The sequence below is a fragment of the Chlorocebus sabaeus genome, chromosome 9 (assembly GCF_047675955.1).
Source record: "Chlorocebus sabaeus isolate Y175 chromosome 9, mChlSab1.0.hap1, whole genome shotgun sequence".
In the NCBI taxonomy this organism is placed as follows: Eukaryota; Metazoa; Chordata; class Mammalia; order Primates; family Cercopithecidae; genus Chlorocebus; species Chlorocebus sabaeus.
In genome coordinates this window covers 67,495,185-67,516,006 of record NC_132912.1, presented here as the reverse complement: position 1 = coordinate 67,516,006, position 20,822 = coordinate 67,495,185, and the positions used below count along the sequence as shown (strand labels likewise).

Here is a 20,822-nt window from a genome sequence, read left to right as displayed (position 1 = left end):
CTAGCTTCACTGATATAATTTTGGTAATTCTGAGTAGCAAGAAAGATGAGTCAGATTGTCCGTAGGAAATCCAGAGTTGTTGAATTGTATACTATGTTGTCTATAACTAGAAGAGAACAGAGATGAAAACCCCAAGATTGAATATCATCTCTCTTTCTCTTTAATGTTATGAAGGTTTTGGATTCAGACTCAAATAGATTTAAAACAAGTCTAGAGAGAAAGGGGAAGATTGCCCTACCCTGGTCCCCCAAGAAGAACAGTAACAGGTCAGGATTGAGGCAGGAGATTAAGGTGAAAGGAGCATAAAAGGCTTATTGGTGTTTGTTTGTTTGTTTGTTTGTTTGTTTGTTTTTGAGACAGGATCTTGCTCTGTCACCCAGACTGGAGTGCAGTGGTGTGATCTCAGCTTATTGCAGCTTCGACATCCTGGGCCCAAGTGGCTTCTTGTTTTAGAAGAGCTTTTGCTCTTCAGTCTCCTAAATGAGCCAGGGGCAATGGCTTATGCCTGTAATCCCAGTGCTTTGGGAGGAGGAAGCAAGAGGATTGCTTGAGACCAGGAGTTTAAGACTAGCTTGGGCAACATAGTGAGACCCCATCTCTATAAAATAAAAAATAAATTAGCCAGCCATAGTGGCAGCCTTCCAAAGTAGCTGAAGTTTCAGCTGAGGCAGGTGGATTGCTTGAGCCCAGGAATTTAAGGCTGCTGTCAGCTCCGATTGCGTCACTGCACTCTAGCCTGGGCAGAAGGGCAAGACCCTGTCTAAACAAACAAAAAAAAAATCATAAATACATCAATAAATAAAACCTCCTAAATGAACCCCACTGACCATCCTGTGGAGCAGGTTTCAGCCCTGCCATAGGAGTTGTTAGGGGGTCTGGTGTGGTTGATTCTGAGTATGTGATTTAATGCTAAATGGCTTGGGGTAGGGGCAATGGTGGTTCCTGAGGTTTCTCCCTACCCTCATGTATTCCTGTTCAAAAATATTTGGCTTTATTTTAAACCAGGAGTTGTTTATGAATTTCTTTGCTTTTGTTTTAATACAGCTCTTGAAGAGGTAATACATTTAAATGGTTCTCAAATTAAACAACATGAAAAAGTATACAGCAGGCTGTCTAGCTCTCAGTCACCCTCTTGCCCCATTTCCCTCTTCCCCAACTCCATCCCAAGGAAACGGTTGTATTATTTTCTTATATGTGCTTCCAGGGTTTCTACAGTCAGATTTTAAAATTCAAATATATATATGTGTATTAGCCTGTTCTCATGCTGCTAGTAAAGGCATACCCAAGCCTAGATTTATAAAGGAAATTTATAAAGGAAAGAAGTGTAATTGACTCACAGTTCCACATTGCCAGGGAGGCCTCACAATCATGGCAGAAGATGAGGAGAAGCAAAGTCACATCTTACATGGCAGCAGGCAGGAGAGCATGCGTAGGGGAATTCCCATTTATAAAACCATTGGATCTCGTGAGACTGACTCACTACCAAGAGAACAGTGTGGGGGAAACTGCACCCGTGATTCAGTTATCTCCACCTGGCCCCACCCTTGACACGTGGGGATTATTACAATTCAGGGTGAGATTTGGGTGCAGACACAGCCAAACCATATCAATATGTTTACTTATTGGCCATTTTTAAACATCAAAGGTAGCATATCATTCACTTCTCTTCCTTAACTTATCTTAGACAATCTTTTTCTATCAAAGCCCCAAGTTCCTATGTGGGATCTGTGGGACTTCAGGGAGGTGAATCCTCTGAAACTGTAGACAGTGTTTTGTGTTTGTGAGCATGTGTCCGTTTTCCTTTAGTTTTTATTTAAATGTAATAATTTTAATTATTTATTTTAAATTATATAATTTGTTCAGGCAGCATACAAGAAAATAATATAACAGACACTCATGTACCTAGATTTAACTAGAGTTAAGTTTTGCTTCCTTTTTGTTTTTTTTGTTTTTTTTTTTTTTTTGAGTTAGAGTTTCACTCTTTTGCCCAGGCTGGAGTGCAATGGCACCATCTCAACTCACTGCAACCTCCATCTCCTGGGTTCAAGTGATTCTCCTGCCTCAGCCTCCAGAGTAGCTAGGATTACAGGTGCCCACCACCACGCCCGGCTAAATTTTTTGAATTTTTAGTAGAGACAGGGTTTCACCATGTTGGCCAGGCTGGTCTTGAGCTCCTGACCTCAGGTGATCCACCCACCTTGGCCTCCCAAAGTGCTGGGATTACAGGCATGAGCCACCGTGCCCAGCCCTCTTTTTCTTTTAATTTAAATACAATTTTGTAAATACAATAAAGCCATCCTACCCCATCCTGCTTTCTTCTCTCACCCTCCAGGGGTAATCATTGTTTTGAAGTTAGCATGTGTTCTTCTGGTCCCATTTTAATGCTTTTATTATTTATGTATGTACCCATAACAGTAGATAGCATTGTTTTGTGTGTTCTTAGAATTAACATAAAAATGATACCTTACCCAGTGTGTGAGATTTTCTCTAGCAGGTACCCGTAAGAATGGAACTGCTTGGGCATAGAGTGTCTTCACTAGCTATAAACAATAAACCCCCAAATAATGACGGCTTTAAAAAGTAGAAGTTTATTTCTCTCTCATAAGATAAGCAGTCCAGGCTTGGAATGGAGGCTTCTAAGGGACCTACCCAAGCATGGGTGTCACCATGTCCACATCCAGGAAGGCTGTGAGCCTCTAACCATCTACTTTCCAGGCAACATAATGAGGAAAGGGAAAGAAGGGGCCTTGATAAAGATTCTTAATATTATCAACTACATTTTGCATTTCTACAAGTTCTGTTTGTTTGTTTTCAGTTCTGCCTTGTCTTTTTACACACTTCTTTTATTTTGCTTATTATCCTTTCTTTTATCTTTTTACTAATTCTTTAAATACTTGTATTATGGACTTTTCTGGATAATTCTGTTATTTCCAGTTCAAAGCCTCCAATGATCACGCCAACGCTGTCTCACAGTGGATCATTCCTCATTTAAGTGTCTTGTGGCAAACCATCGTCTGTTGTAGTTTTTTTTCTGTAGGACACCACTCTTGTCATCTGGTATCTTTGTTTAGTGTGGCTATAAAGGAATACCTGAGGCTGGGTAATTTATAAAGAAAATGGGTTTATTTGGTTTATAATGCTGCTGGCTGGGGGACTGAGCATCTGGGGAGGGCCTCAGGCTGCTTCCACTCATGGAGGAAGGTGAAGGGTGCTGGCATGTGCAGAGATCTCATGGCAAGACAGGAAGTGAGAGTGAGAAGGGGGAGGTGGCAGGCTCCTTTTAAACATGCTGAAACTAAACTAATAGAGCAAGAACTCACTCATTACTGCAAAGATAGCACCAAGCCATTCACAGGGGACCTGCCTCCAAGACCCAAACACCTCCCATTAGGCCTCACCTCCAACATGAGATCAAATCTCAATATGAGGCCAGGCATGGAGGCTCATGTCTGTAATCCCAGCACTTTGGGAGGCCAAGGCAGTTGGATCACTTGAAGTCAGGAGTTCATGACCAGCCTGGCCAACATGGTGAAACCCCGTTTCCACTAAAAATACAAAAATTAGCTGGGCGTGGTGGCGCGTGCCTGTAATCCCAGCCACTCGGAAGGCTGAAGCGGGAGAATCGCTTGAAACCTGGAGGCGGAGGTTGCGGTGAGGTGAGATCATGCCACTCCACTCCAGTCTGGGTGACAGAGACTCTGTCCCAAAAAAAAAAGAAAAATCTCACTATGAGACTTGGAGGGGTCAAATATCCAAACCACAGCACCTGGTTTGAGGAAGTTTTACACAGAGCACTTTTTCAAATGCTTCTGTTGGCATCACAGATTCTTTATCAGACCAGGCCAAATTTTCCATCAATTTCTCAGCTTCAAGATTCCCCATACCGTGTGGGAAGTGTAAATCCATACTTGAGCCATGGCAGAGCCCTGGCTTGGGGCTTCCATTGTTTGTGAAGGCTTTTCTTTCTCCTAGAGCCTTGGGCAGTTTCCTTATTGTTTCCCTGGGCCACTGGGCAAAGTTCTCCCCATCTCATTGAGGGGATACATTTTCTGGGGTTCTAGACTGAAGCAGGGTTTCAGTCACAGCTTGTCTCCTCTCCTGGGGCCAAGGTCATGACTCCTGTCACCGCATGGGTGTTTAAACCTCAGTCCATGGTTTATGTCCTATCTAGGCCTGTTATTCCTGAGGACCATGACAAATTTAGCTCCCAAGCTTCCCTTTCCTTGTTTGTAGAAAGAAAGGCATAGACATTTTCTGCCAACTGTGCGTTTTTTTACAGCAAGAGTCCATACCCTTCATCAGATTCTTAAAAAGATTAGCAACCATTGCTTGAGTACAGTGTGAGAATATACTAATTTAAAAAACAGATTTTGAGGGCAATAGTTCATATTATAAAAGAAAATTGCCTTACAAAATATTTTATCAGCTATTTCCTTCTGTAATGTAAGCTCCTCTCATGACTTAAAACAATTTACTTTATAAGTTTGTATTTATTTAGCAACTTCTCAGGAACTCATTAAAGAAAGTGAAATTCGCCAATACAAATAAGTAGGTGTACCCAGGACACAAAAGGAACTTCATTTTCCCATTGTTTTTCCCTGAAGAGAAAGTAATTGGCAAGCAATTAGGTACCTTCCACTCAGTAAAGGGCAGATGAACCAATAACGTGGTAAGGAGATCAGGTAGATGGGAGTGATGATACTGGATCAGAGGGGGAGCTGGGTGGTGGAAGGTCCATCAACAGGATCTGAAAAGATGTGGAAACTCTGCCCGGGGGTTTGGGAAAGGCTGAATCACTCACCAGTATAGGAACAGTGTGGTTTCTCTTCTGCAGATGAAAATGAATGTGAGCAAAACAATGGTGGCTGCAGTGAGATCTGTGTGAACCTCAAAAACTCCTACCGCTGTGAGTGTGGGGTTGGCCGTGTGCTGAGAAGTGATGGCAAGACTTGTGAAGGTGAGAATGGGCAAGAAGGGACCCAAATCAAGAGCCAAAGGAAGCCACTGGCTTATTCTCTGATGTTCAGGAAACTGCCTTAGTGTCCGAAGAGAGCAACAGTTTGACTGTGCAAAGAAACGACAAAGGGGTTCATCAACATTGAGAATACTCACACTGTGGACAGAATTCAGTTTTGATTTTGTCTCTAAGATTTAACAGGAGCGAATTTTGCAAGAGGCAGAAAGCCACATTTTTATATGAGAAATAAAAATAGGGTGTTCTGGCCAGGTGCAGTGCTCATGCCTGAAATCACAGCACTCTGGGAGGCTGGAGTGGGAGGATCACTTGAGGCCAGGAGTTTGAAAGACCAGCCTGGGCAACATAGTAAGACACTATCACTACAAAAAATTAAAAAATAAAAATTAGCTGGGTATGGTGGTGCATGCTTGTAGTCTCAGCCACTCAGAAGACTGAGGATTACTTGAGCCCAAGAGTTTGAGGCTGCATTAAGCTATGATTGCGCCACTGCACTCCAGCCTGGGCAACAGAGAGAAAATATCTCAAAAAAAAAAAGGGGTGGGGGATATTCGGTATTTCTCAAACTTTAATGTGCCCATGAATCACTTAGGATCTTGTCAAAATGCAGATTCTGATTTAGTAGGTCTGAGATCAGGTCAATATATTGCATTTTTAAAGACGTTCTAGGAATCACCTATGCTGCTGGTCCAAGGAGCACACCTGGACTAGCCAGGTAATAGAGGCAGTAGCATAACCACTGGCCGACAGCTGTGTTTCCCAAACTTCCCTGCTGCTGAGAAGCACCTGGGGCTTTTACACTCAGCCCCTCCGAGACCCTCTCCTGCAGCCTCAGCTTCAGAGGAGCTAAGATGGGGCCTTAGAGTTTGTGTTTTCAACAAGTTCCACGGGTGACTTTTATCATCTTGGAAGTTTAAGCCATTTCCTCTCCTCCCCATATGCTTTGTGTTTATGGGAGATAAATACAGTTTGGGGGGTAAATAAAATAATCTATTTAATTTTACTTTTAGATCTGTTTTTAATAGCAGACATTTTATAGGACTTTATACATTTATATAACTAATAACAAAAAAGAATTCATAATATATATCAAATAATTGAAATGGAAATTGCCTACCATTATTATATGAAACTTAGATAATATCCCTTCTCTAAGGCACATTTACCCTTGCAAATTGTCACAGCTAAAATTCACCAGGCACGGTGGCTCATGCCTGTAATCCCAGTACTTTGGGAGACTGAGGTGGGTGGATCACTTGAGGTCAAGAGTTGGTGATCAGCCTGGCCAACATGGTAAAACCCCATCTCTACTAAAAATTCAAAAATTAGCTAGGTATGATGGTGGGTGCCTGTAATCCCAACTACTCAGGAGGCTGAGGCACAAGAATCATTTGAACCTGGGAGGCAGAGGTTGCAGTGAGCTGAGATAGCGCCACTGCACTCCAGTCTGGGCAACAAAGAGAAACTCTATCTTAAAAAAAAAAAAAAAAAATTCCATCGCTTCTACTTTAATAAGTCAGAGTTCTCATGACACCCTGCAGATTACATGGAGAGATAAATGGTATAATTGTTATTATTTACAGAGGATATATATTTGTTCCTTAGGATAATTAAATTTGTGGAATAATAGAGCTGTGGTACTACTTACAAAAGTTCACTTTATTCTAGCTATATTCAAAATAATAAAACACTATAAGTGTTCCTTATAATAAGGCTAAATGTATTTTAAACTTTATTGAATGGGGGTAATGTCCAGAGTCCTCCTTAAATCTTAATTATTTTATGTACGAATCTTTGCATATTTGAATGTTAATAAAATGTTCCATAAAAACATTTGTAATTATTTATGAGTACTTTATTGGAAAGATTGCAGTTAATCCTGCCTCATATAATCTTAAAACCTAATAACCATAACTGAAAAAATTTTTTAGCAGAAGATGAAAATTAAGTGTGAGTTATACTTTAGGATTAATATTCCTGTTTATAACCCTTAAGTTTTATTGATAGTCCAAACATATATGTTTCTTTAGCTAAGCTATTTGATAATTACATGTTCATTTTTTTAAAAAAAAAATGGCCTTTTTAATTTTTTTTTTTTAGATTCAGGGGGTAGATGCACAGGTTTGTTACATGGAGACATTGCTTAATGCTGGGGTTTGGGTTTCTATTGAGCCTGTTACCCAAATAGTGAATATAGTACCCAATAGGTAGTTTTTCAACCCTCACCCTGCTCCCTCCTCCCACCTTTTGGAGTTCCCAGTGTCTTTTTTTTTTTTTTTTTTTTTTGAGACAAGGTCTCAATCTGTCACCCAGGCTAGAGTACAGTGGTGCCATCTTGGTTCACCGTAGCTTCTGCCTCCCTGAGCTCAGGTGATCCTCCCACCTCAGCCTCTCGAGAAGCTGGGACTATAGGCATGCACCACCACGCCAAGCTAATTTTTGTATTTTTGTAGAAACAGGGTTTCACCATGTTGGCCAGGCTGCTCTCGAACTCCTGAGCTCAAGCAATCCGCCTGCCTTGGTTTCCCAAAGTGCTGGGGTTACAGGTGTGAGTCACTGTGCCAGGCTCCCTGTGTCTATTTTTATATAGTTTATATTTGTCCCATCTTTATGCCTGTGTGTACCCATTGTTTAGCTCCCACTTACAAGTGAGAACATGCAGTATTTTTCTGTTCCTGCATTAATTCAGCTCTTGTTAGTTTTTAAGTAATTTTTATTTTTTTGTCTTACTTATTTATTATTATTATTATTATTATTTTTAAGACAGAGTCTCACTTTGTTGTCCAAGCTAGAGTGCAGTGGGGCGATCTCAGCTCACTGCAGCCTCTGCCTCCCAGGTCAAGCGATTCTCCTCCCTCAACTTCCTGAGTAGCTGGGATTACAGGTGCCTGCCACCATGCCCAGTTAATTTTTAGTAGAGACAGGGTTTCACCATGTTGGCCAGGCTGGTTTTGAACTCCTAAGCTCACACAGTCCACCTGTCTTGGCCTCCCAAAGTGCTGGATTACAGGTGTGAGCTACCACACCTGCCTGTTTTGTTTTATCACAAAAGTATAGAATAAAATACAGAGGAGCAAGAGAAAAATAATTAAAATGACCCACAATCCATAGCCATTCTAAACATTTTGGTATATCTTCCTGAGAGACTTAAATATTTTAAGCTAATTTAAATTTTCAGTTTCTTTTATATTTTGTATTTTTAGACCTGGAAATATCCTGAGTGAACATTTAGTACAACTTCTTCATTTTACAGATATTGAAATTGTGACTCAGAGAAATAAAATGACTTAAGGAAGGTAATTTTTAAGGAAAAAAAGTGCTATTAATGTTCATTTTAACATCTTACAACATATTTTTGTGCTTTCTTCTATAGTGTTAAATATAATCTTCAGCCATTTCAAAAGCCCTTAGGTATGCTTTTATCCTTCAAAAATATACAGATGTATAATGGCCAGGCGTGGTGGCTCACGCCTGTAATTCCAGCACTTTGGGAGGCCAAGATGGGCGGATCACGAGGTCAGGAGATCGAGACCATCCTGGCTAACACAGTGAAACCCCGTCTCTACTAAAAATACAAAAAACAAACAAACAAAAAATACAGATATATAAACTAGTATTACTTAATCTCTTTTAAGTGTTGCGAAGAGTAATTCCTTGGCATATTTTTCTCTATATACATTTCACAAAAACTAATTCATCCTAAGTTAATTTATTGATGTTCCAAATAACTGCTTTTTAAAAACTATTATTGAACGGAGAGAGTTATTGCTATAACTGGAAATCAGTTTTTATCTTTCCCTGAGCATCTCAGATGTTTTGAAAGCATTCCCTTTCTTTATTTTAACCTAGAACAGGGGTCAACAAACTTTTCTCCGAAGGTCAGATGATAAATACTTTAGGCTTTGTGGACCATACAGAATCTGTAGAAACTACTCAACTCTGTTCTTGTAGTGAGAAAGCAGCCATACTGGTAAATGAATGCACATGGCTATGTGCCAATAAAACTTTATTTGTAATAATGTGTAGCAGATTAGAATTTGACAACCTCTGACCTAGAAGATAATGTCCAAGTCCCACAAAGGTCATTTTTTTTTCTCTGTTAAACATGAAATCACCTTATAGATTCTTTAGTTTTCAATGGAATATTTTTCCTTTTTGTCCATTGCCTTGAGTTTGCTTTTTGAACATGCAAAACATTAAAAAGGGAAAATTAAACAAAACCATCTCATAAGAGGACAATCACCAAGAATTTCGTTGAATGGACTCAGCATGTTGTCCAGGCCTCATTTTTATAGTGTGCTGTCAGCCCAAAGCCCTTTACCCCCAGTGCTCTTGTCCTAGATATTTGAGGAGAGGGCCAGGTGACCCAGCCAGTCCACAATAAGTCAGATCTATCCAGCCAATTCAGGTGAATTTGTATTCTGTCAGTCTCTTTTACGTCAATAATGCTCTATAAAATGTCGAATTGGTTGGATTAAATGTTACAGCAAATAAGAAATCACTTTTGGGTCCTAGTCCTAAAAACTCATAACCCCCGGCTAACCATAAGAAAAACATCAGACAAACCCAAACTGAAGGACATGCTACAAAATTCCTGACCAGCTTAATTGGGTAGAGTTACAGATATTGGAAGATTGCTCTTTGTAGCTATGATATTTCATAAACATTCTTTGAGGTCTTGCCCGAATGTCTCAGTCACTAGGTTAGGCACCAGGGATGCTGCCATAAGTTAAGTATAATCCCTGATGCAAAGTGCCAGAATTCTTGGAGTAGAGGGTTGCAAGATGATTCCCTTTTCTGTTGGCTTCTACTGCAGACATTGAAGGATGCCACAATAACAATGGTGGCTGCAGCCACTCTTGCCTTGGGTCTGAGAAAGGCTACCAGTGCGAATGTCCCCGGGGCCTGGTGCTGTCTGAGGATAACCACACTTGCCAAGGTAGTACATGGGGCGGAGTGGGGGGCTTGTCTCTACTCTGATTGCACTTCTTCCTCTCCCAAAGCTCTTTGTCTTCCTCCCCCAAGTGTGTCAGGGTTCTCATCTTTTAGAACAATGGCTCTTTGAGCAGTGTATATTGCTGAATCATCACTCTGGAATCATTTAACAGAGAAGATATCTAAGAAAGGATTACCAGAAAGTTAACTTTCCTTTGCTGTTTATCTTTGGTTTTTGACTACTTTCTATGGTTAGTTGTATGACTAATACTCAATATGGAAGCATAAGTCATTGATACAGCTCCTCTCTTTTCTAACAGGGTTGAAACTAAGTGAACTCAGTTGAAAGCCCTGAGGAACATATTCCTCTCCCTACACTTAGGATATGAGGGTTAACAATCCTCTAATAATTATTTTCTGGAAATCTAATTTTTTTTTTTTTTTGGCAGAGTCTCACTCTGTTGCTCAGATAGAGTGCAGTGATGTGATTTCAGCTCACTGCAACCTCCACCTCCTGGGTTCAAGCAATTCTCCTTCCTCAGCCTCCTGAGTAGCTGGGATTACAGGCTTGTGCCACCGTGCCTGGCTAATTTTTGTGTTTTTAGTAGAGGTGGGGTTTCACCATATTGGCCAGGCTGCTCTCGAACTCCTGACCTCAAGTGAGCCGCCCTCCTCGGCTTCCCAAAGTGCTGGGATTACAGGCATGAGCCACCGCGCCTGGCCTGGAAATCTAGTTCCTGATGTCCAGAATATTCATCCATTCATCTACCAAACATGTAAGGGGCACCTGTGTCTGATTTCTTTGCACCACTACACCATCGTATGTGTCTTCATGTATTGGACGCTGACAGAACTCAAGTATTCTTTTCAGGATATTTGCAGAGTCTAGAGAAGAACCTGGGAATGCTAAGGAAAAGCAATCTTTTTTATATTAAGCTAAAGTGGTGAAATTTATAGTCAGAGTTTATGGTTTCCTGAGCAATGCAAGGACAATTTGGAAGCCTTTCCCAAGTGCACTAACACTGTTTTTATTGTCTCTGTTTTACTAGGCAGTAATTAATGGTAAAGTCACAGCAGTATCGTTATGTACCTTAGGCCTATATCAAAGCAGCACTTTTTCTGTATTGCCAATAAACTGTGTTTGTGCTGAAAGTTAATCTCTTAGGTGTTTCAGTTCACAGAGTTATGCTGGCTACACTTGGAAACCAATGTTTGGTGAATTGAAAGTCAAACCTGGTATTTCCTAATTCAGGGAACCATATATTTGAGGAACATTATTTCACCATAATCTTGGGAGTTAGGAATAGTGGTTTTATTCACCAACTTGTTTTCAGCCCCTCTGATTTCCTTGGGGATGGAACAAAAAGCTCAGGTTGTGTGAGGGTGAAATTATTTCTCCTAAAATCCTTCCTCTCGATTCAGGTTTCCTGGCTCTAACAGTGGCCTCTTTTCTCTGCAGTCCCTGTGTTGTGCAAATCAAATGCCATTGAAGTGAGCATCCCCAGGGAGCTGGTTGGTGGCCTGGAGCTCTTCCTGACCAACACCTCCTGCCGAGGAGTGTCCAACGGCACCCATGTCAACATCCTCTTCTCTCTCAAGACGTGTGGTACAGTGGTCGATGTAGGTTCCTCCTGGAGGGCACTCGGGGAATGGCCAAAAGCCGGTTATTTGGGAGGTAGTGGACAGAGGTATGCCATGTGGCTTGTGTCATCGATGAGATATTTACGCACAAAAGATTTGAGCTCAAAACATCTTATGTCATTCATTTAACCAACATGTTCTTGAGCATCTGCTGTGGTCCTGGCACTGTGAAGAATTCTGCTATTCCTGTTTTCAAATACCCCATCTCTCCAGTATGCGCAGACATTTTCCTGAATGCATCAGTACCAGTGGTACTGGAAGCCTGGCTACATCCCCTCTGACCAATTATTTTATTTGAAGAAAGTAACTAATACAGATGATGGTTCATTTATGGTGGAGAGTTCAAGTATTGAACCAGGTTGAGTGAAAAGGTTTATATTTTCATCCCAAAATCTGCACACAGCCCTGTGCTGGAGAGTTAGACATGTATGAAATCCTGCCTTTTAGGAACTTGCACAGCAAAATTGAGATGATGATACAGAAAATGTAAGGAAAGGATGAACAGTGAGACTGATGACAGGTCCTGTAGGAGTCCAGTCAAGGGACAAACACAGGAGCAGTCAAGACAAGTGGGACTTGGATCCAGGTGGAAGTGTGTATGTGGTTTACACAGCAGAGAGGAAAAGAAAGGGCCTTTCAGATGGGAAACAAGTGAGCTAGTCTCTGAGAGGGGATATGCAGGCCTGTGCGGAAGTATGTGGAGAGTGCAGCCGGATTGGCCGGGAATTCCTACTGGAAAATGAAACCGGAAAAGTAGATGGGGCGGGCTGAGCTTCCAAAGGCCTGCCTTGTGTGCTAGGGTGAGCCGTCTGGATTTGATCCCACAGAAATGGGTTTAGGCAGGGACTGTGGTGATGAATGCCATGATCTGACAGCAGCTTGCAAGATGGATAGAGCAGACGGGGCCTGCATGTGGATCAGCACGGAGGCCTTTGCGATCATTTGGTTAAATGAATATTTATTTATGACTCTAACTAAATGAAAATCAGAAAGCTGATTCGACTTGCAGTGAGACAAGTGGGGGATATTCAAGGAGCAGGTGGTCCCACTTGAGGCAAGTTATGTTGATCATATCGGTGGATAATCAAATGGACATGCCGCATGGTAGGTTGGCGCTAGTCTCCCATGTACGGCAGAGCAGAGGAATCTGGAGATAAAGAACTGAAAACCATCCGGTAAATGCCACAGCCGAAATTCGGAGTGTGCAAGAGTTCACACAAGGTCGTGCTGCCGCCGCATCACCAGGTCTAAAATTCCTGAAAGAAACAGAACGGGCGGAAGCTGTCCTTTTCTAAAATACCAGAGCTTTGGATTCGCTGATTCTGCATAGATCGGTTATTATGAGTAATACTCTAAAGGAATGTGTGGGGCTGCCCAAGAAGTAATGTGTAAAACTCTTTTTTTTTTTCTTTTTTTTGAGATGGAGTTTTGCTCTTATTTGCGCAGGCTGGCAATGGAACAATCTTGACTCACTGCAACCTCCGCCTCCTGGGTTCAAGCAATTCTTCTGCCTCAGCCTCCCAAGTAGCTGGGATTATAGGCACCTGCCACCACGCCCGGTTAATTTTTGTATTTTTGTTGAAACGAGATTTCACCATGTTAGTCAGGCTGGTCTTGAACTCCTGACCTCAGGTGATCCACCTGCCTCAGACCCCCAAAGTGCTGGGATTACAGGTGTAAGCCACTGCACCCAGCCTTTTTTTTTTTTTTTTTTTTTGGTATTATTTTCTTATTTATTAAAAAGTACACAACAAAGAGCTAGGCTGTATAATACCAATAGTTAGTATATAAAGCCATGTATAATAATGGGCTAATTAGGAGGTAGAGAGAAGTTCTAAATGAGAGCCATGTGAGTTTAAGTTACAGTTGATTCTTGTTATTCACAGTAGTTATGTTCTACCAAGCTGCCACAAGCAATGAATTAGGTAATACGGAAGCTAATTTCTTTAGCAATTAAGCATTGCTCCTAGGGGAAACACCGGGTTAGGTTCCTGTAATCCTCTGGTTACAACATTTTTGTTAACCGATCAGTTAACAGTCTTGTTCTGTGTGTGTTTCCGTTTAAAGATACCTTATTTAACATGCATTATAGATTCATTAACATTGCACTCATGGCCAGCAGCACTGCAACTCATATCTGGAGTTTATCAAACACCTATTTTCCCATTTTCCCTGTAAGGCTGTCATAGCCTCCTTGTGCTTGGGATCACTAGACAGCCCATCTGCACTGCACGTGTGGGTGCCTTTCAACAGCAACATTGCTCACAAAACACATACATGCAAAAGCATGCCGTTCTGTAGATCACAAAAAGGATCCTGGTTTACAGTATGAGAGCTAAAACAAGAAGGCAGTGGTGCCTTGTTGGACCTCAGCTGGGAATGTGCCACTGTGCACATTCTGGGAATAACCTCAGAAGCATAGTGAGTACTGATTTTGGGGTTATAAATAAATGTTAGCTGCTAGATGAATTCACACATACTAAATGCACGAATAATGGGCATCAACTGTACATGGTAAACCTGGGGGGACTTCATAGAAGAGATGAGTTTGAGTGAGGCATTGAAGGATGGGTAAATGAAGATGGGAATGATGGATGAGGAGAGATGTCAGCCACTAATGAGTTCTAGTCTCATCATCACACTCGTCCCTTCCTGACCACAGATCATTTCTTTTTTCTTTTTTCTTTTTTTTTTTTTTGAGACGGAGTTTCACTCTGTTGCCCAGGCTGGAGTCCAGTGGCTCAATCTCAGCTCATCACAACCTCTACCTCCCAGGTTCAAGCAATTCTCCTGCCTCAGCTTCCCAAGTAGCTGGGACTATAGGTGTGTGCCACCACGCTCAGCTAATTTTTATATTTTTAGTAGAGACAAGGTTCCACCATGTTGATCAGGCTGGTCTTGAGCTCCTGACCTCGTGATCCACCCACCTCGGCCTCCTGAAGTGCTGGGATTACAGGCATGAGCCACCGTGCCCAGCCGACCACAGATCATTTCTTACTCTTGTATACCATACTGTCTTTGAAGCTGAGTTTTATTTTTATTTTTATTTTAAGCTCAGGGGTACATGTGCAGCATGTGCAGGTTTGTTACATAGGTAAATGTGTGTCATGGGGGTTGGTTATACAAATTATTTCATCACCCAGGTATTAAGACTACTGCCTGTTAGTTATATTTCCTGCTTCTCTCCCTCCTCCTGCCTTCCACTCTCTGATAGGCCCCAGTGTGTGCTGTTCCCCACTATGTGTCAGTGTGTTCTCATCATTTAGCTCCCACTTATAAGTGAGAACATATGGTGTTTGGTTTTCTGTTCCTGTGTTAGTTGGCTAAGGATAATGGCCTTCAGCTCCATCCACGTCCCTGCAAAGGACATGATCTCATTCTTTTTTTGTGGCTACAAGTATTCCATGGTGTATATGTACCACATTTTCTTTATCCAGCCTATCATTGATGGGCATTTAGGTGGATTCCATGTCTTTGCTATTGTGAATAGTGCTGCAGTAAACATACATGTGCATTGCATGTGTCTTTATAATAGGACGATTTATAATCTTTTGGGTATATACCCAGTAATGGCATTGCTGGGTCAAAGGGTAGGTCTGTCTTTGGGTCTTTGAGGAATCACCACACGGTCTTCCACAATGGTTGAACTAATTTACACTCCCAAAAACAGTGTGAAAACATTCCTTTTTCTCCACAACATCACCAGCATGTTATTTCTTGACTTTTACTAATAGCCATTCTGACTGGTGTCAGATGATATCTCATTGTGGTTTTGATTTGCATTTCTGTAATAATCAGTGATGTTGAGCTTTTTTTCCATATGTTTGTTGGCCACATATATGTCTTCTTTTGAGAAGTGTCTGCTCATGTCCTTTTCCACTTTTTAATGTTTTTTTCCTTATAAATTTAAGTTTCTTGTAGATGCTGGATATTAGACCTTCATCAGAGAAAAAAAATTTTCCTCCCATTCTGTAGGTTGTCTGTTCTCTCTGATGATAGCTTCTTTTGCTGTGCAGAAGCTCTTTAATTTAATTAGATCCCATTTGTCAATGTTTGCTTTTATTGCAATTGCTTTTGACATCTTCATCATGAAATCTTTGCTTGTGCCTATGTCTCAAATGGTACTGCCTCGGTTGTCTTCCAGGATTTTTATAGTTTTGGGTTTTACATTTAAGTTTTTTTTTTTTTTTACTTTATGAAAATACTGAGTTTTATTTTATGTGTATCTTTTTGTCTCTCCACCATTTCCATGTCCAACCACTGCTACTACTATGTCCTATCATAACATTCCACACATGCTTAAACCCAAGTAAAGGGTGGAGTTCCATCTTTAAAAACTAAACAGGTATTTTGGACAACACATTCTTGGCAATGGAACCTGGACAACATTTATCAAACATAGTAGTGAAAGTTCTCACTCTGCATTACAAAAGGGACAGATATCAACTGTTACAGAAATGAAATAAGATGGAAACTTTTTAACAAATTGTTCAAACTATTTTTTTTAAAGAGACTTCCTCCATTGCCAGAGATCTTGAATAGCCTCCTGGTCATTCATCTGGAAGCAATTCTTCACATAATTGATGAACTTGGCTTCCACTTTGGGAAGAGAATCACGTTTTTCTATACTTGCTTGCATTTTTGCTGTAATGTCTTTTACAGAACTAGGTCCTTTTGGTGTTTTAGGAGTTTTTCTGTTTTTTTGAAGCGTTCTTGTCCTTTTGATCTTGGTGTTGATGATGGTTTTGAGTCTTTTCCATTCTGATTTAAGTTTTGTCCATTTTTGGCTGGAGTATCTTGTATAGATTTCTTCACTTTTTCTTCAGCTTCCTCATCATCTTCATCATCATCATCATCTTCATCATCATCTTCATCAGCAGCAAGTTTTACTTTTTTCTATGGAACCTTGCTACTACCTCCAGGGGCAGACTGCTTTCCAGATATACTTAAGAGTTTCACATCCTCCTCCTCTTCATCTTCTGACTCTGCATCTTCCTCCACAGTTACTCAGTACTGTCCACTAATATGCAGTGGACCTGAACCACACTTCAACCTTAAGACCACTGGTGGTGTTATTTCAAAGCCCCCAAGGGAAATGGTTGGCTGTACAGACATTTTCAAAGTTGCCAGTGTTACTTTAATTGGACTGCCTTTGTAATTCATTGCCTCTGCTTCAACAATGTGCAATTCATCCATTGCACCAGCCCCTAAACTGACCGTTCTTAAAGATAACTGGTGCTAATTTTCATCATTATCCACCTTAAAGTGATAATCTTTGTCAGCCTTTAGTTCACAACCAAAAAGATAGTTCTGGGGCCTCAGGGGGCTCATGTCCATGTCCATGTCCATCGAATCTTCCATCAGGTGGCGGCACACACTTAGGTGGGAGAGAAGGCGGACGGAGATAAACAACCACTGCTCAAGAGAACAGCCGCACAGGACGGAATCACACCAGGGTACACTTAAGTTTTTAACCCATCTTGAGTTAATTTTCCTATATGGTGTAAGGAAGGGGTCCAGTTTCAATTTTCTGCATATGACTAGCCATGTATCCCAGCACTGTTTCCTCATTGCTTGTTTTGGTCAGGTTTGTTGAAGATCAGATAGTTGTAGGTGTGCAGTCTTATTTCTGGGTTCTCTTTTCTGTTCCATTGATCTGTGTCTGTTCTTGTACCAATACCTTGCTGTTTTGGTTACTGTAGCCCCTATAGCATAATTTGAAGTTGGGTAGCATGATGCCTCCAGCTTTGTTATTTGCTTAGGATTGCCTTGGCTATTCAGGCTCTTTTTTGGTTCAATACGAATTTTAAAATAGATTTTTTTTCTGCAAAGAATATCAGTGGTAGTTTAATGGGAAAGCATTGAATCTATAAATTGCTTTGAGCAGTATGGTCATTTTAATAATATTGATTCTTCCTATGTATTTCCATTTGTTTGTGTCATCTCTGATTTCTTTAAGCAGTGGTTTATAGTTCTCCTTTTAGAGATCTTTCACTTCCCTTGTTAGCTGTTTTCCTAGGTATTCTTTTCCTGGCAATTGCAAATGGGAGTTCATTTGTTATTTGGCTCTCAGTTTGACTGTTGATGGTGTATAACAATGCTGGTATTTCTGCACATTGATTTTGTATTCTGATACTTTGCTGAAGTTGTTTATCAGCTTAAGCAGCTTTTGGGCTGAGATGATAGGGTTTTCTAGATATAGAATCATGTCTTCTGCAAACAGGGATAGTTTGACTCCTCTCTTACTATTTGAATGCCCTTTATTTCTTTCTCTTGCCTGATTGCTCTGGCCAGAACTTCCAACACTATGTTGAATAGGAGTGGTGAGAGAGTGCATCTTTGTCTTGTGCTTGTCTTGAAGGGGAATGCTTCCAGCTTTTGCCCATTCAGTATGATGTTGGCTGTGGGTTTGTCATACATGGCTTTTATTATTTTGAAGTATATTCCTTCAATACCTAGTTTATTGAGAGTTTTTAACATGAAAGGATGCCAAAATTTATTGAAATCCTTTTCTATATCTGTTGAGATAATCATATGGTTTTTGTCTTTAGTTTTATTTGTGTAATGTATCACATTTATTGATTTGCATATGTTGAACCAACCTTGCATCCTGGGGATGAAGCCTACTTGATTGTGGTGAATAAGATTTTTGATGTACTGCTGGATTCAGTTTGCCAGTATTTTGCTGAGGATTTTTGCATCAATGTTCATCAAGGATATTGGTCTGAGGTTTTCTTTTTTTGTTGTGTCTCTGCCAGATTTTGGTTCAGGATAATGCTTGCCTCATAGAACAACTTAAGGAAGAGTCTCTCCCTTTCAATTTTTTGAAATGGTTGCAGTAGGAATGGTACCAGCTCTTCTTTGTACAGGGTGTAGAATTCAGCTGTGAATCTGTCTGGTCCTGGGCTTTTTTTTTTTTTTTTTTTTTTTTTTTGGTTGTAGGCTATTACTGCCTCATTTTCAGGGCCTCATTATTAGTCTCTTCAGGGATTCAACTTCATCCTGGTTCAGTCTTGAGAGGATGTATGTGTCCAGGAATTTATCCATTTCTTCTAGGTTTTCTAGCTTATATGCATAGAGGCATTTATAATATTCTCTGATGGTTGTTTGTATTTCTGTGGGGTCAGTGGTAATATCCCCTTATCATTTCTGATTATGCTTATTTGATTCTTCTCTCTTTTCTTCCTTGTCTAGCTAGTGGTCTATCTATTTTATTAACTTTTTTGGAAAAACCAGTTCCTAGATTTGTTGATCTTTTGAATGGTTTTTTTGTGTCTTTATCTCTTCCAGTTCACCTCTAATTTTGGTTATTTCTTGTCTTCTGTTGGCTATGGGGTTTGTTTCCTCTTGGTTTTCTAGTTCTTTTAGTTGTGATGTTGGGTTGTTAACTTGAAATCTTTATAGCTTTTAATGTGGGCATTTAGTGCTATAAATTTCTCTCTTAACACTGCCTAACCTGTGTCCCTGAGATTCTGGTATGTTATATCTTTGTTCTCATTAGTTTCAAAGAACTTCTTGATTTCTGCCTTAATTTCATTATTTACCCAAAAGTCATTCAGAAGCAGGTTATTACACTTCCATGTAATTGTATGATTTGGAGTGAATTTCTTAGTCTTGAGTTCTAATTTGATTGTGCTGTGGTCTGAGAGACTGTTATGATTTCAGTTATTTTGCATTTGCTGAGGAGTGTTTTACTTCCGATTATGGGTCAGTTTTAGAGTAAGTACCATGTAGTGATGAGAAGAATATATATTCTGTTGTTTTGGGGTGAAGACTTCTATAGATAATTATCAAGTCCAACTGATCGAGAGCTGAGTCCAGGTCCTAAATATCTTTGCTAATTTCTGTCTTGATGGTCTAATATTGTCAGTGGGGTGTTGAAGTCTCCCACTATTATTGTGTGGGAATCTAAGTCTCTTTGAAGGCTTCTAAGAACTTGCTTTATGAATCTGGTTGCTCCTGTGTTGGATGCATATATATTTACGATAGTTACCTCTTCTTGTTGAATTGAACCCTTTATCATTATGTGATGCCTTTCTTTGTCTTTTTTTATCTTTGCTAATTTAAAGTCTGTTTTGTTGGAAACTAGGATTGCAACTCTTGCTTTTTCCTGTTTTCCATTTGCTTGATAAATTTTCCTCAATCCCTTTACTTTGAGCCTATGTGTGTCTTTGCATGTGAGATGGATCTCTTGAAGACAGCATACCAATGGGTCTTAGCTCTGTATCCAGTTTGCCACTCTGTGTCTTTTAATTGGGGCATTTAATCCATTTACATTTAAGGTTAGTATTATTATGTGTGGATTTGATCCTGTCATTGTGTACTTCAGTATGTTTTTATAGTGGCTGGTAGTGGTTTTACCTTTGCATATTTAGTGTTTCCTTAGGAGCTCTAGTAAGGCAGGTGTGGTGGTAACAAATTCCCTCAGCATTTGCTTCTCTGAAAAGGATCTTATTTATTCTTCACTTATGAAGCTTAGTTTGGCTGGATATGAAATTCTGGGTTGAAACCCTCAGCATTTGCTTTCTGAAAAGAATCTTATTTCTTCTTCACTTATGAAGCTTAGTTTGGCTGGATATGAAATTCTGGGTTGAAAATTCTTTTTCTTTTCTTTTCTTCCTTCCTCTCTCTCTCTCTCTCTCTCTCTCTCTCTTTCTTTCCTTCTTTCTTTCTTTTGACAGAGTCTTGCTTTGTCTTCCAGGCTGGAGTGCAGTGGTATGATCTCAGCACACTGCAACCTCTGTCTCCCAGGTTCAAGTGATTCTCCTGCCTCAGCCTCCTGAGTAGTTGGGACTACATACATGCCTGGCAAATTTTTATATTTTTAGTAGAGATGGGGTTTTATCATGTTGGCCAGGCTGGTGTCAAACTCCTGACCTCAAGTGATCTGCCTGCCTCAGCCTCCCAAAGTGCTGGGATTACAGGTGCGAGCCACTGTGCCTGGCCATTTAAAATTCTTTGCTTTAAGAATGTTGAATATTGGCCCCCAGTCTCTCCTGGCCTGTAGGGTTTCTGCTGAAGGGTCCACTGTTAGTCTGATGGGCTTCCCTTGTAGGTGACTTAGCCTTTCTCCCTGGCTGCCCTTAACATGTTTTCTTTCATTTCAACTTTGGAGAATCTGAAGATTTTGTGTCTCAGGGATGATCTTCTTGTGGAGTGTCTTACTGGGGTTCTCTGCATTTCCTGAATTTGAATGTTGGCCTGTCTAGCAAGATTGGGGAAGCGCTCATGGATATCTTGAAATATGTTTTCCAAATTGGTTTTATTCTCC

General features: G+C 40.5%; 1 protein-coding gene and 1 pseudogene across 1 annotated transcript in view; one reads left to right on the top strand and one right to left on the bottom strand.

The window, feature by feature from the left end:
• Positions 1-20,822, top strand: part of OIT3 (oncoprotein induced transcript 3) — a 40,217-nt gene that overhangs the window by 7,594 nt on the left and 11,801 nt on the right. Inside the window, exons 4-6 of the mRNA XM_007963096.3 lie at positions 4,835-4,957; positions 9,792-9,914; positions 11,370-11,530. Coding sequence (XP_007961287.3) covers positions 4,835-4,957; positions 9,792-9,914; positions 11,370-11,530 — 407 coding nt within the window. The remainder of the gene's footprint in view (positions 1-4,834; positions 4,958-9,791; positions 9,915-11,369; positions 11,531-20,822) is intronic.
• LOC103216015 (nucleophosmin pseudogene) lies at positions 16,056-17,334 on the bottom strand (annotated as a pseudogene).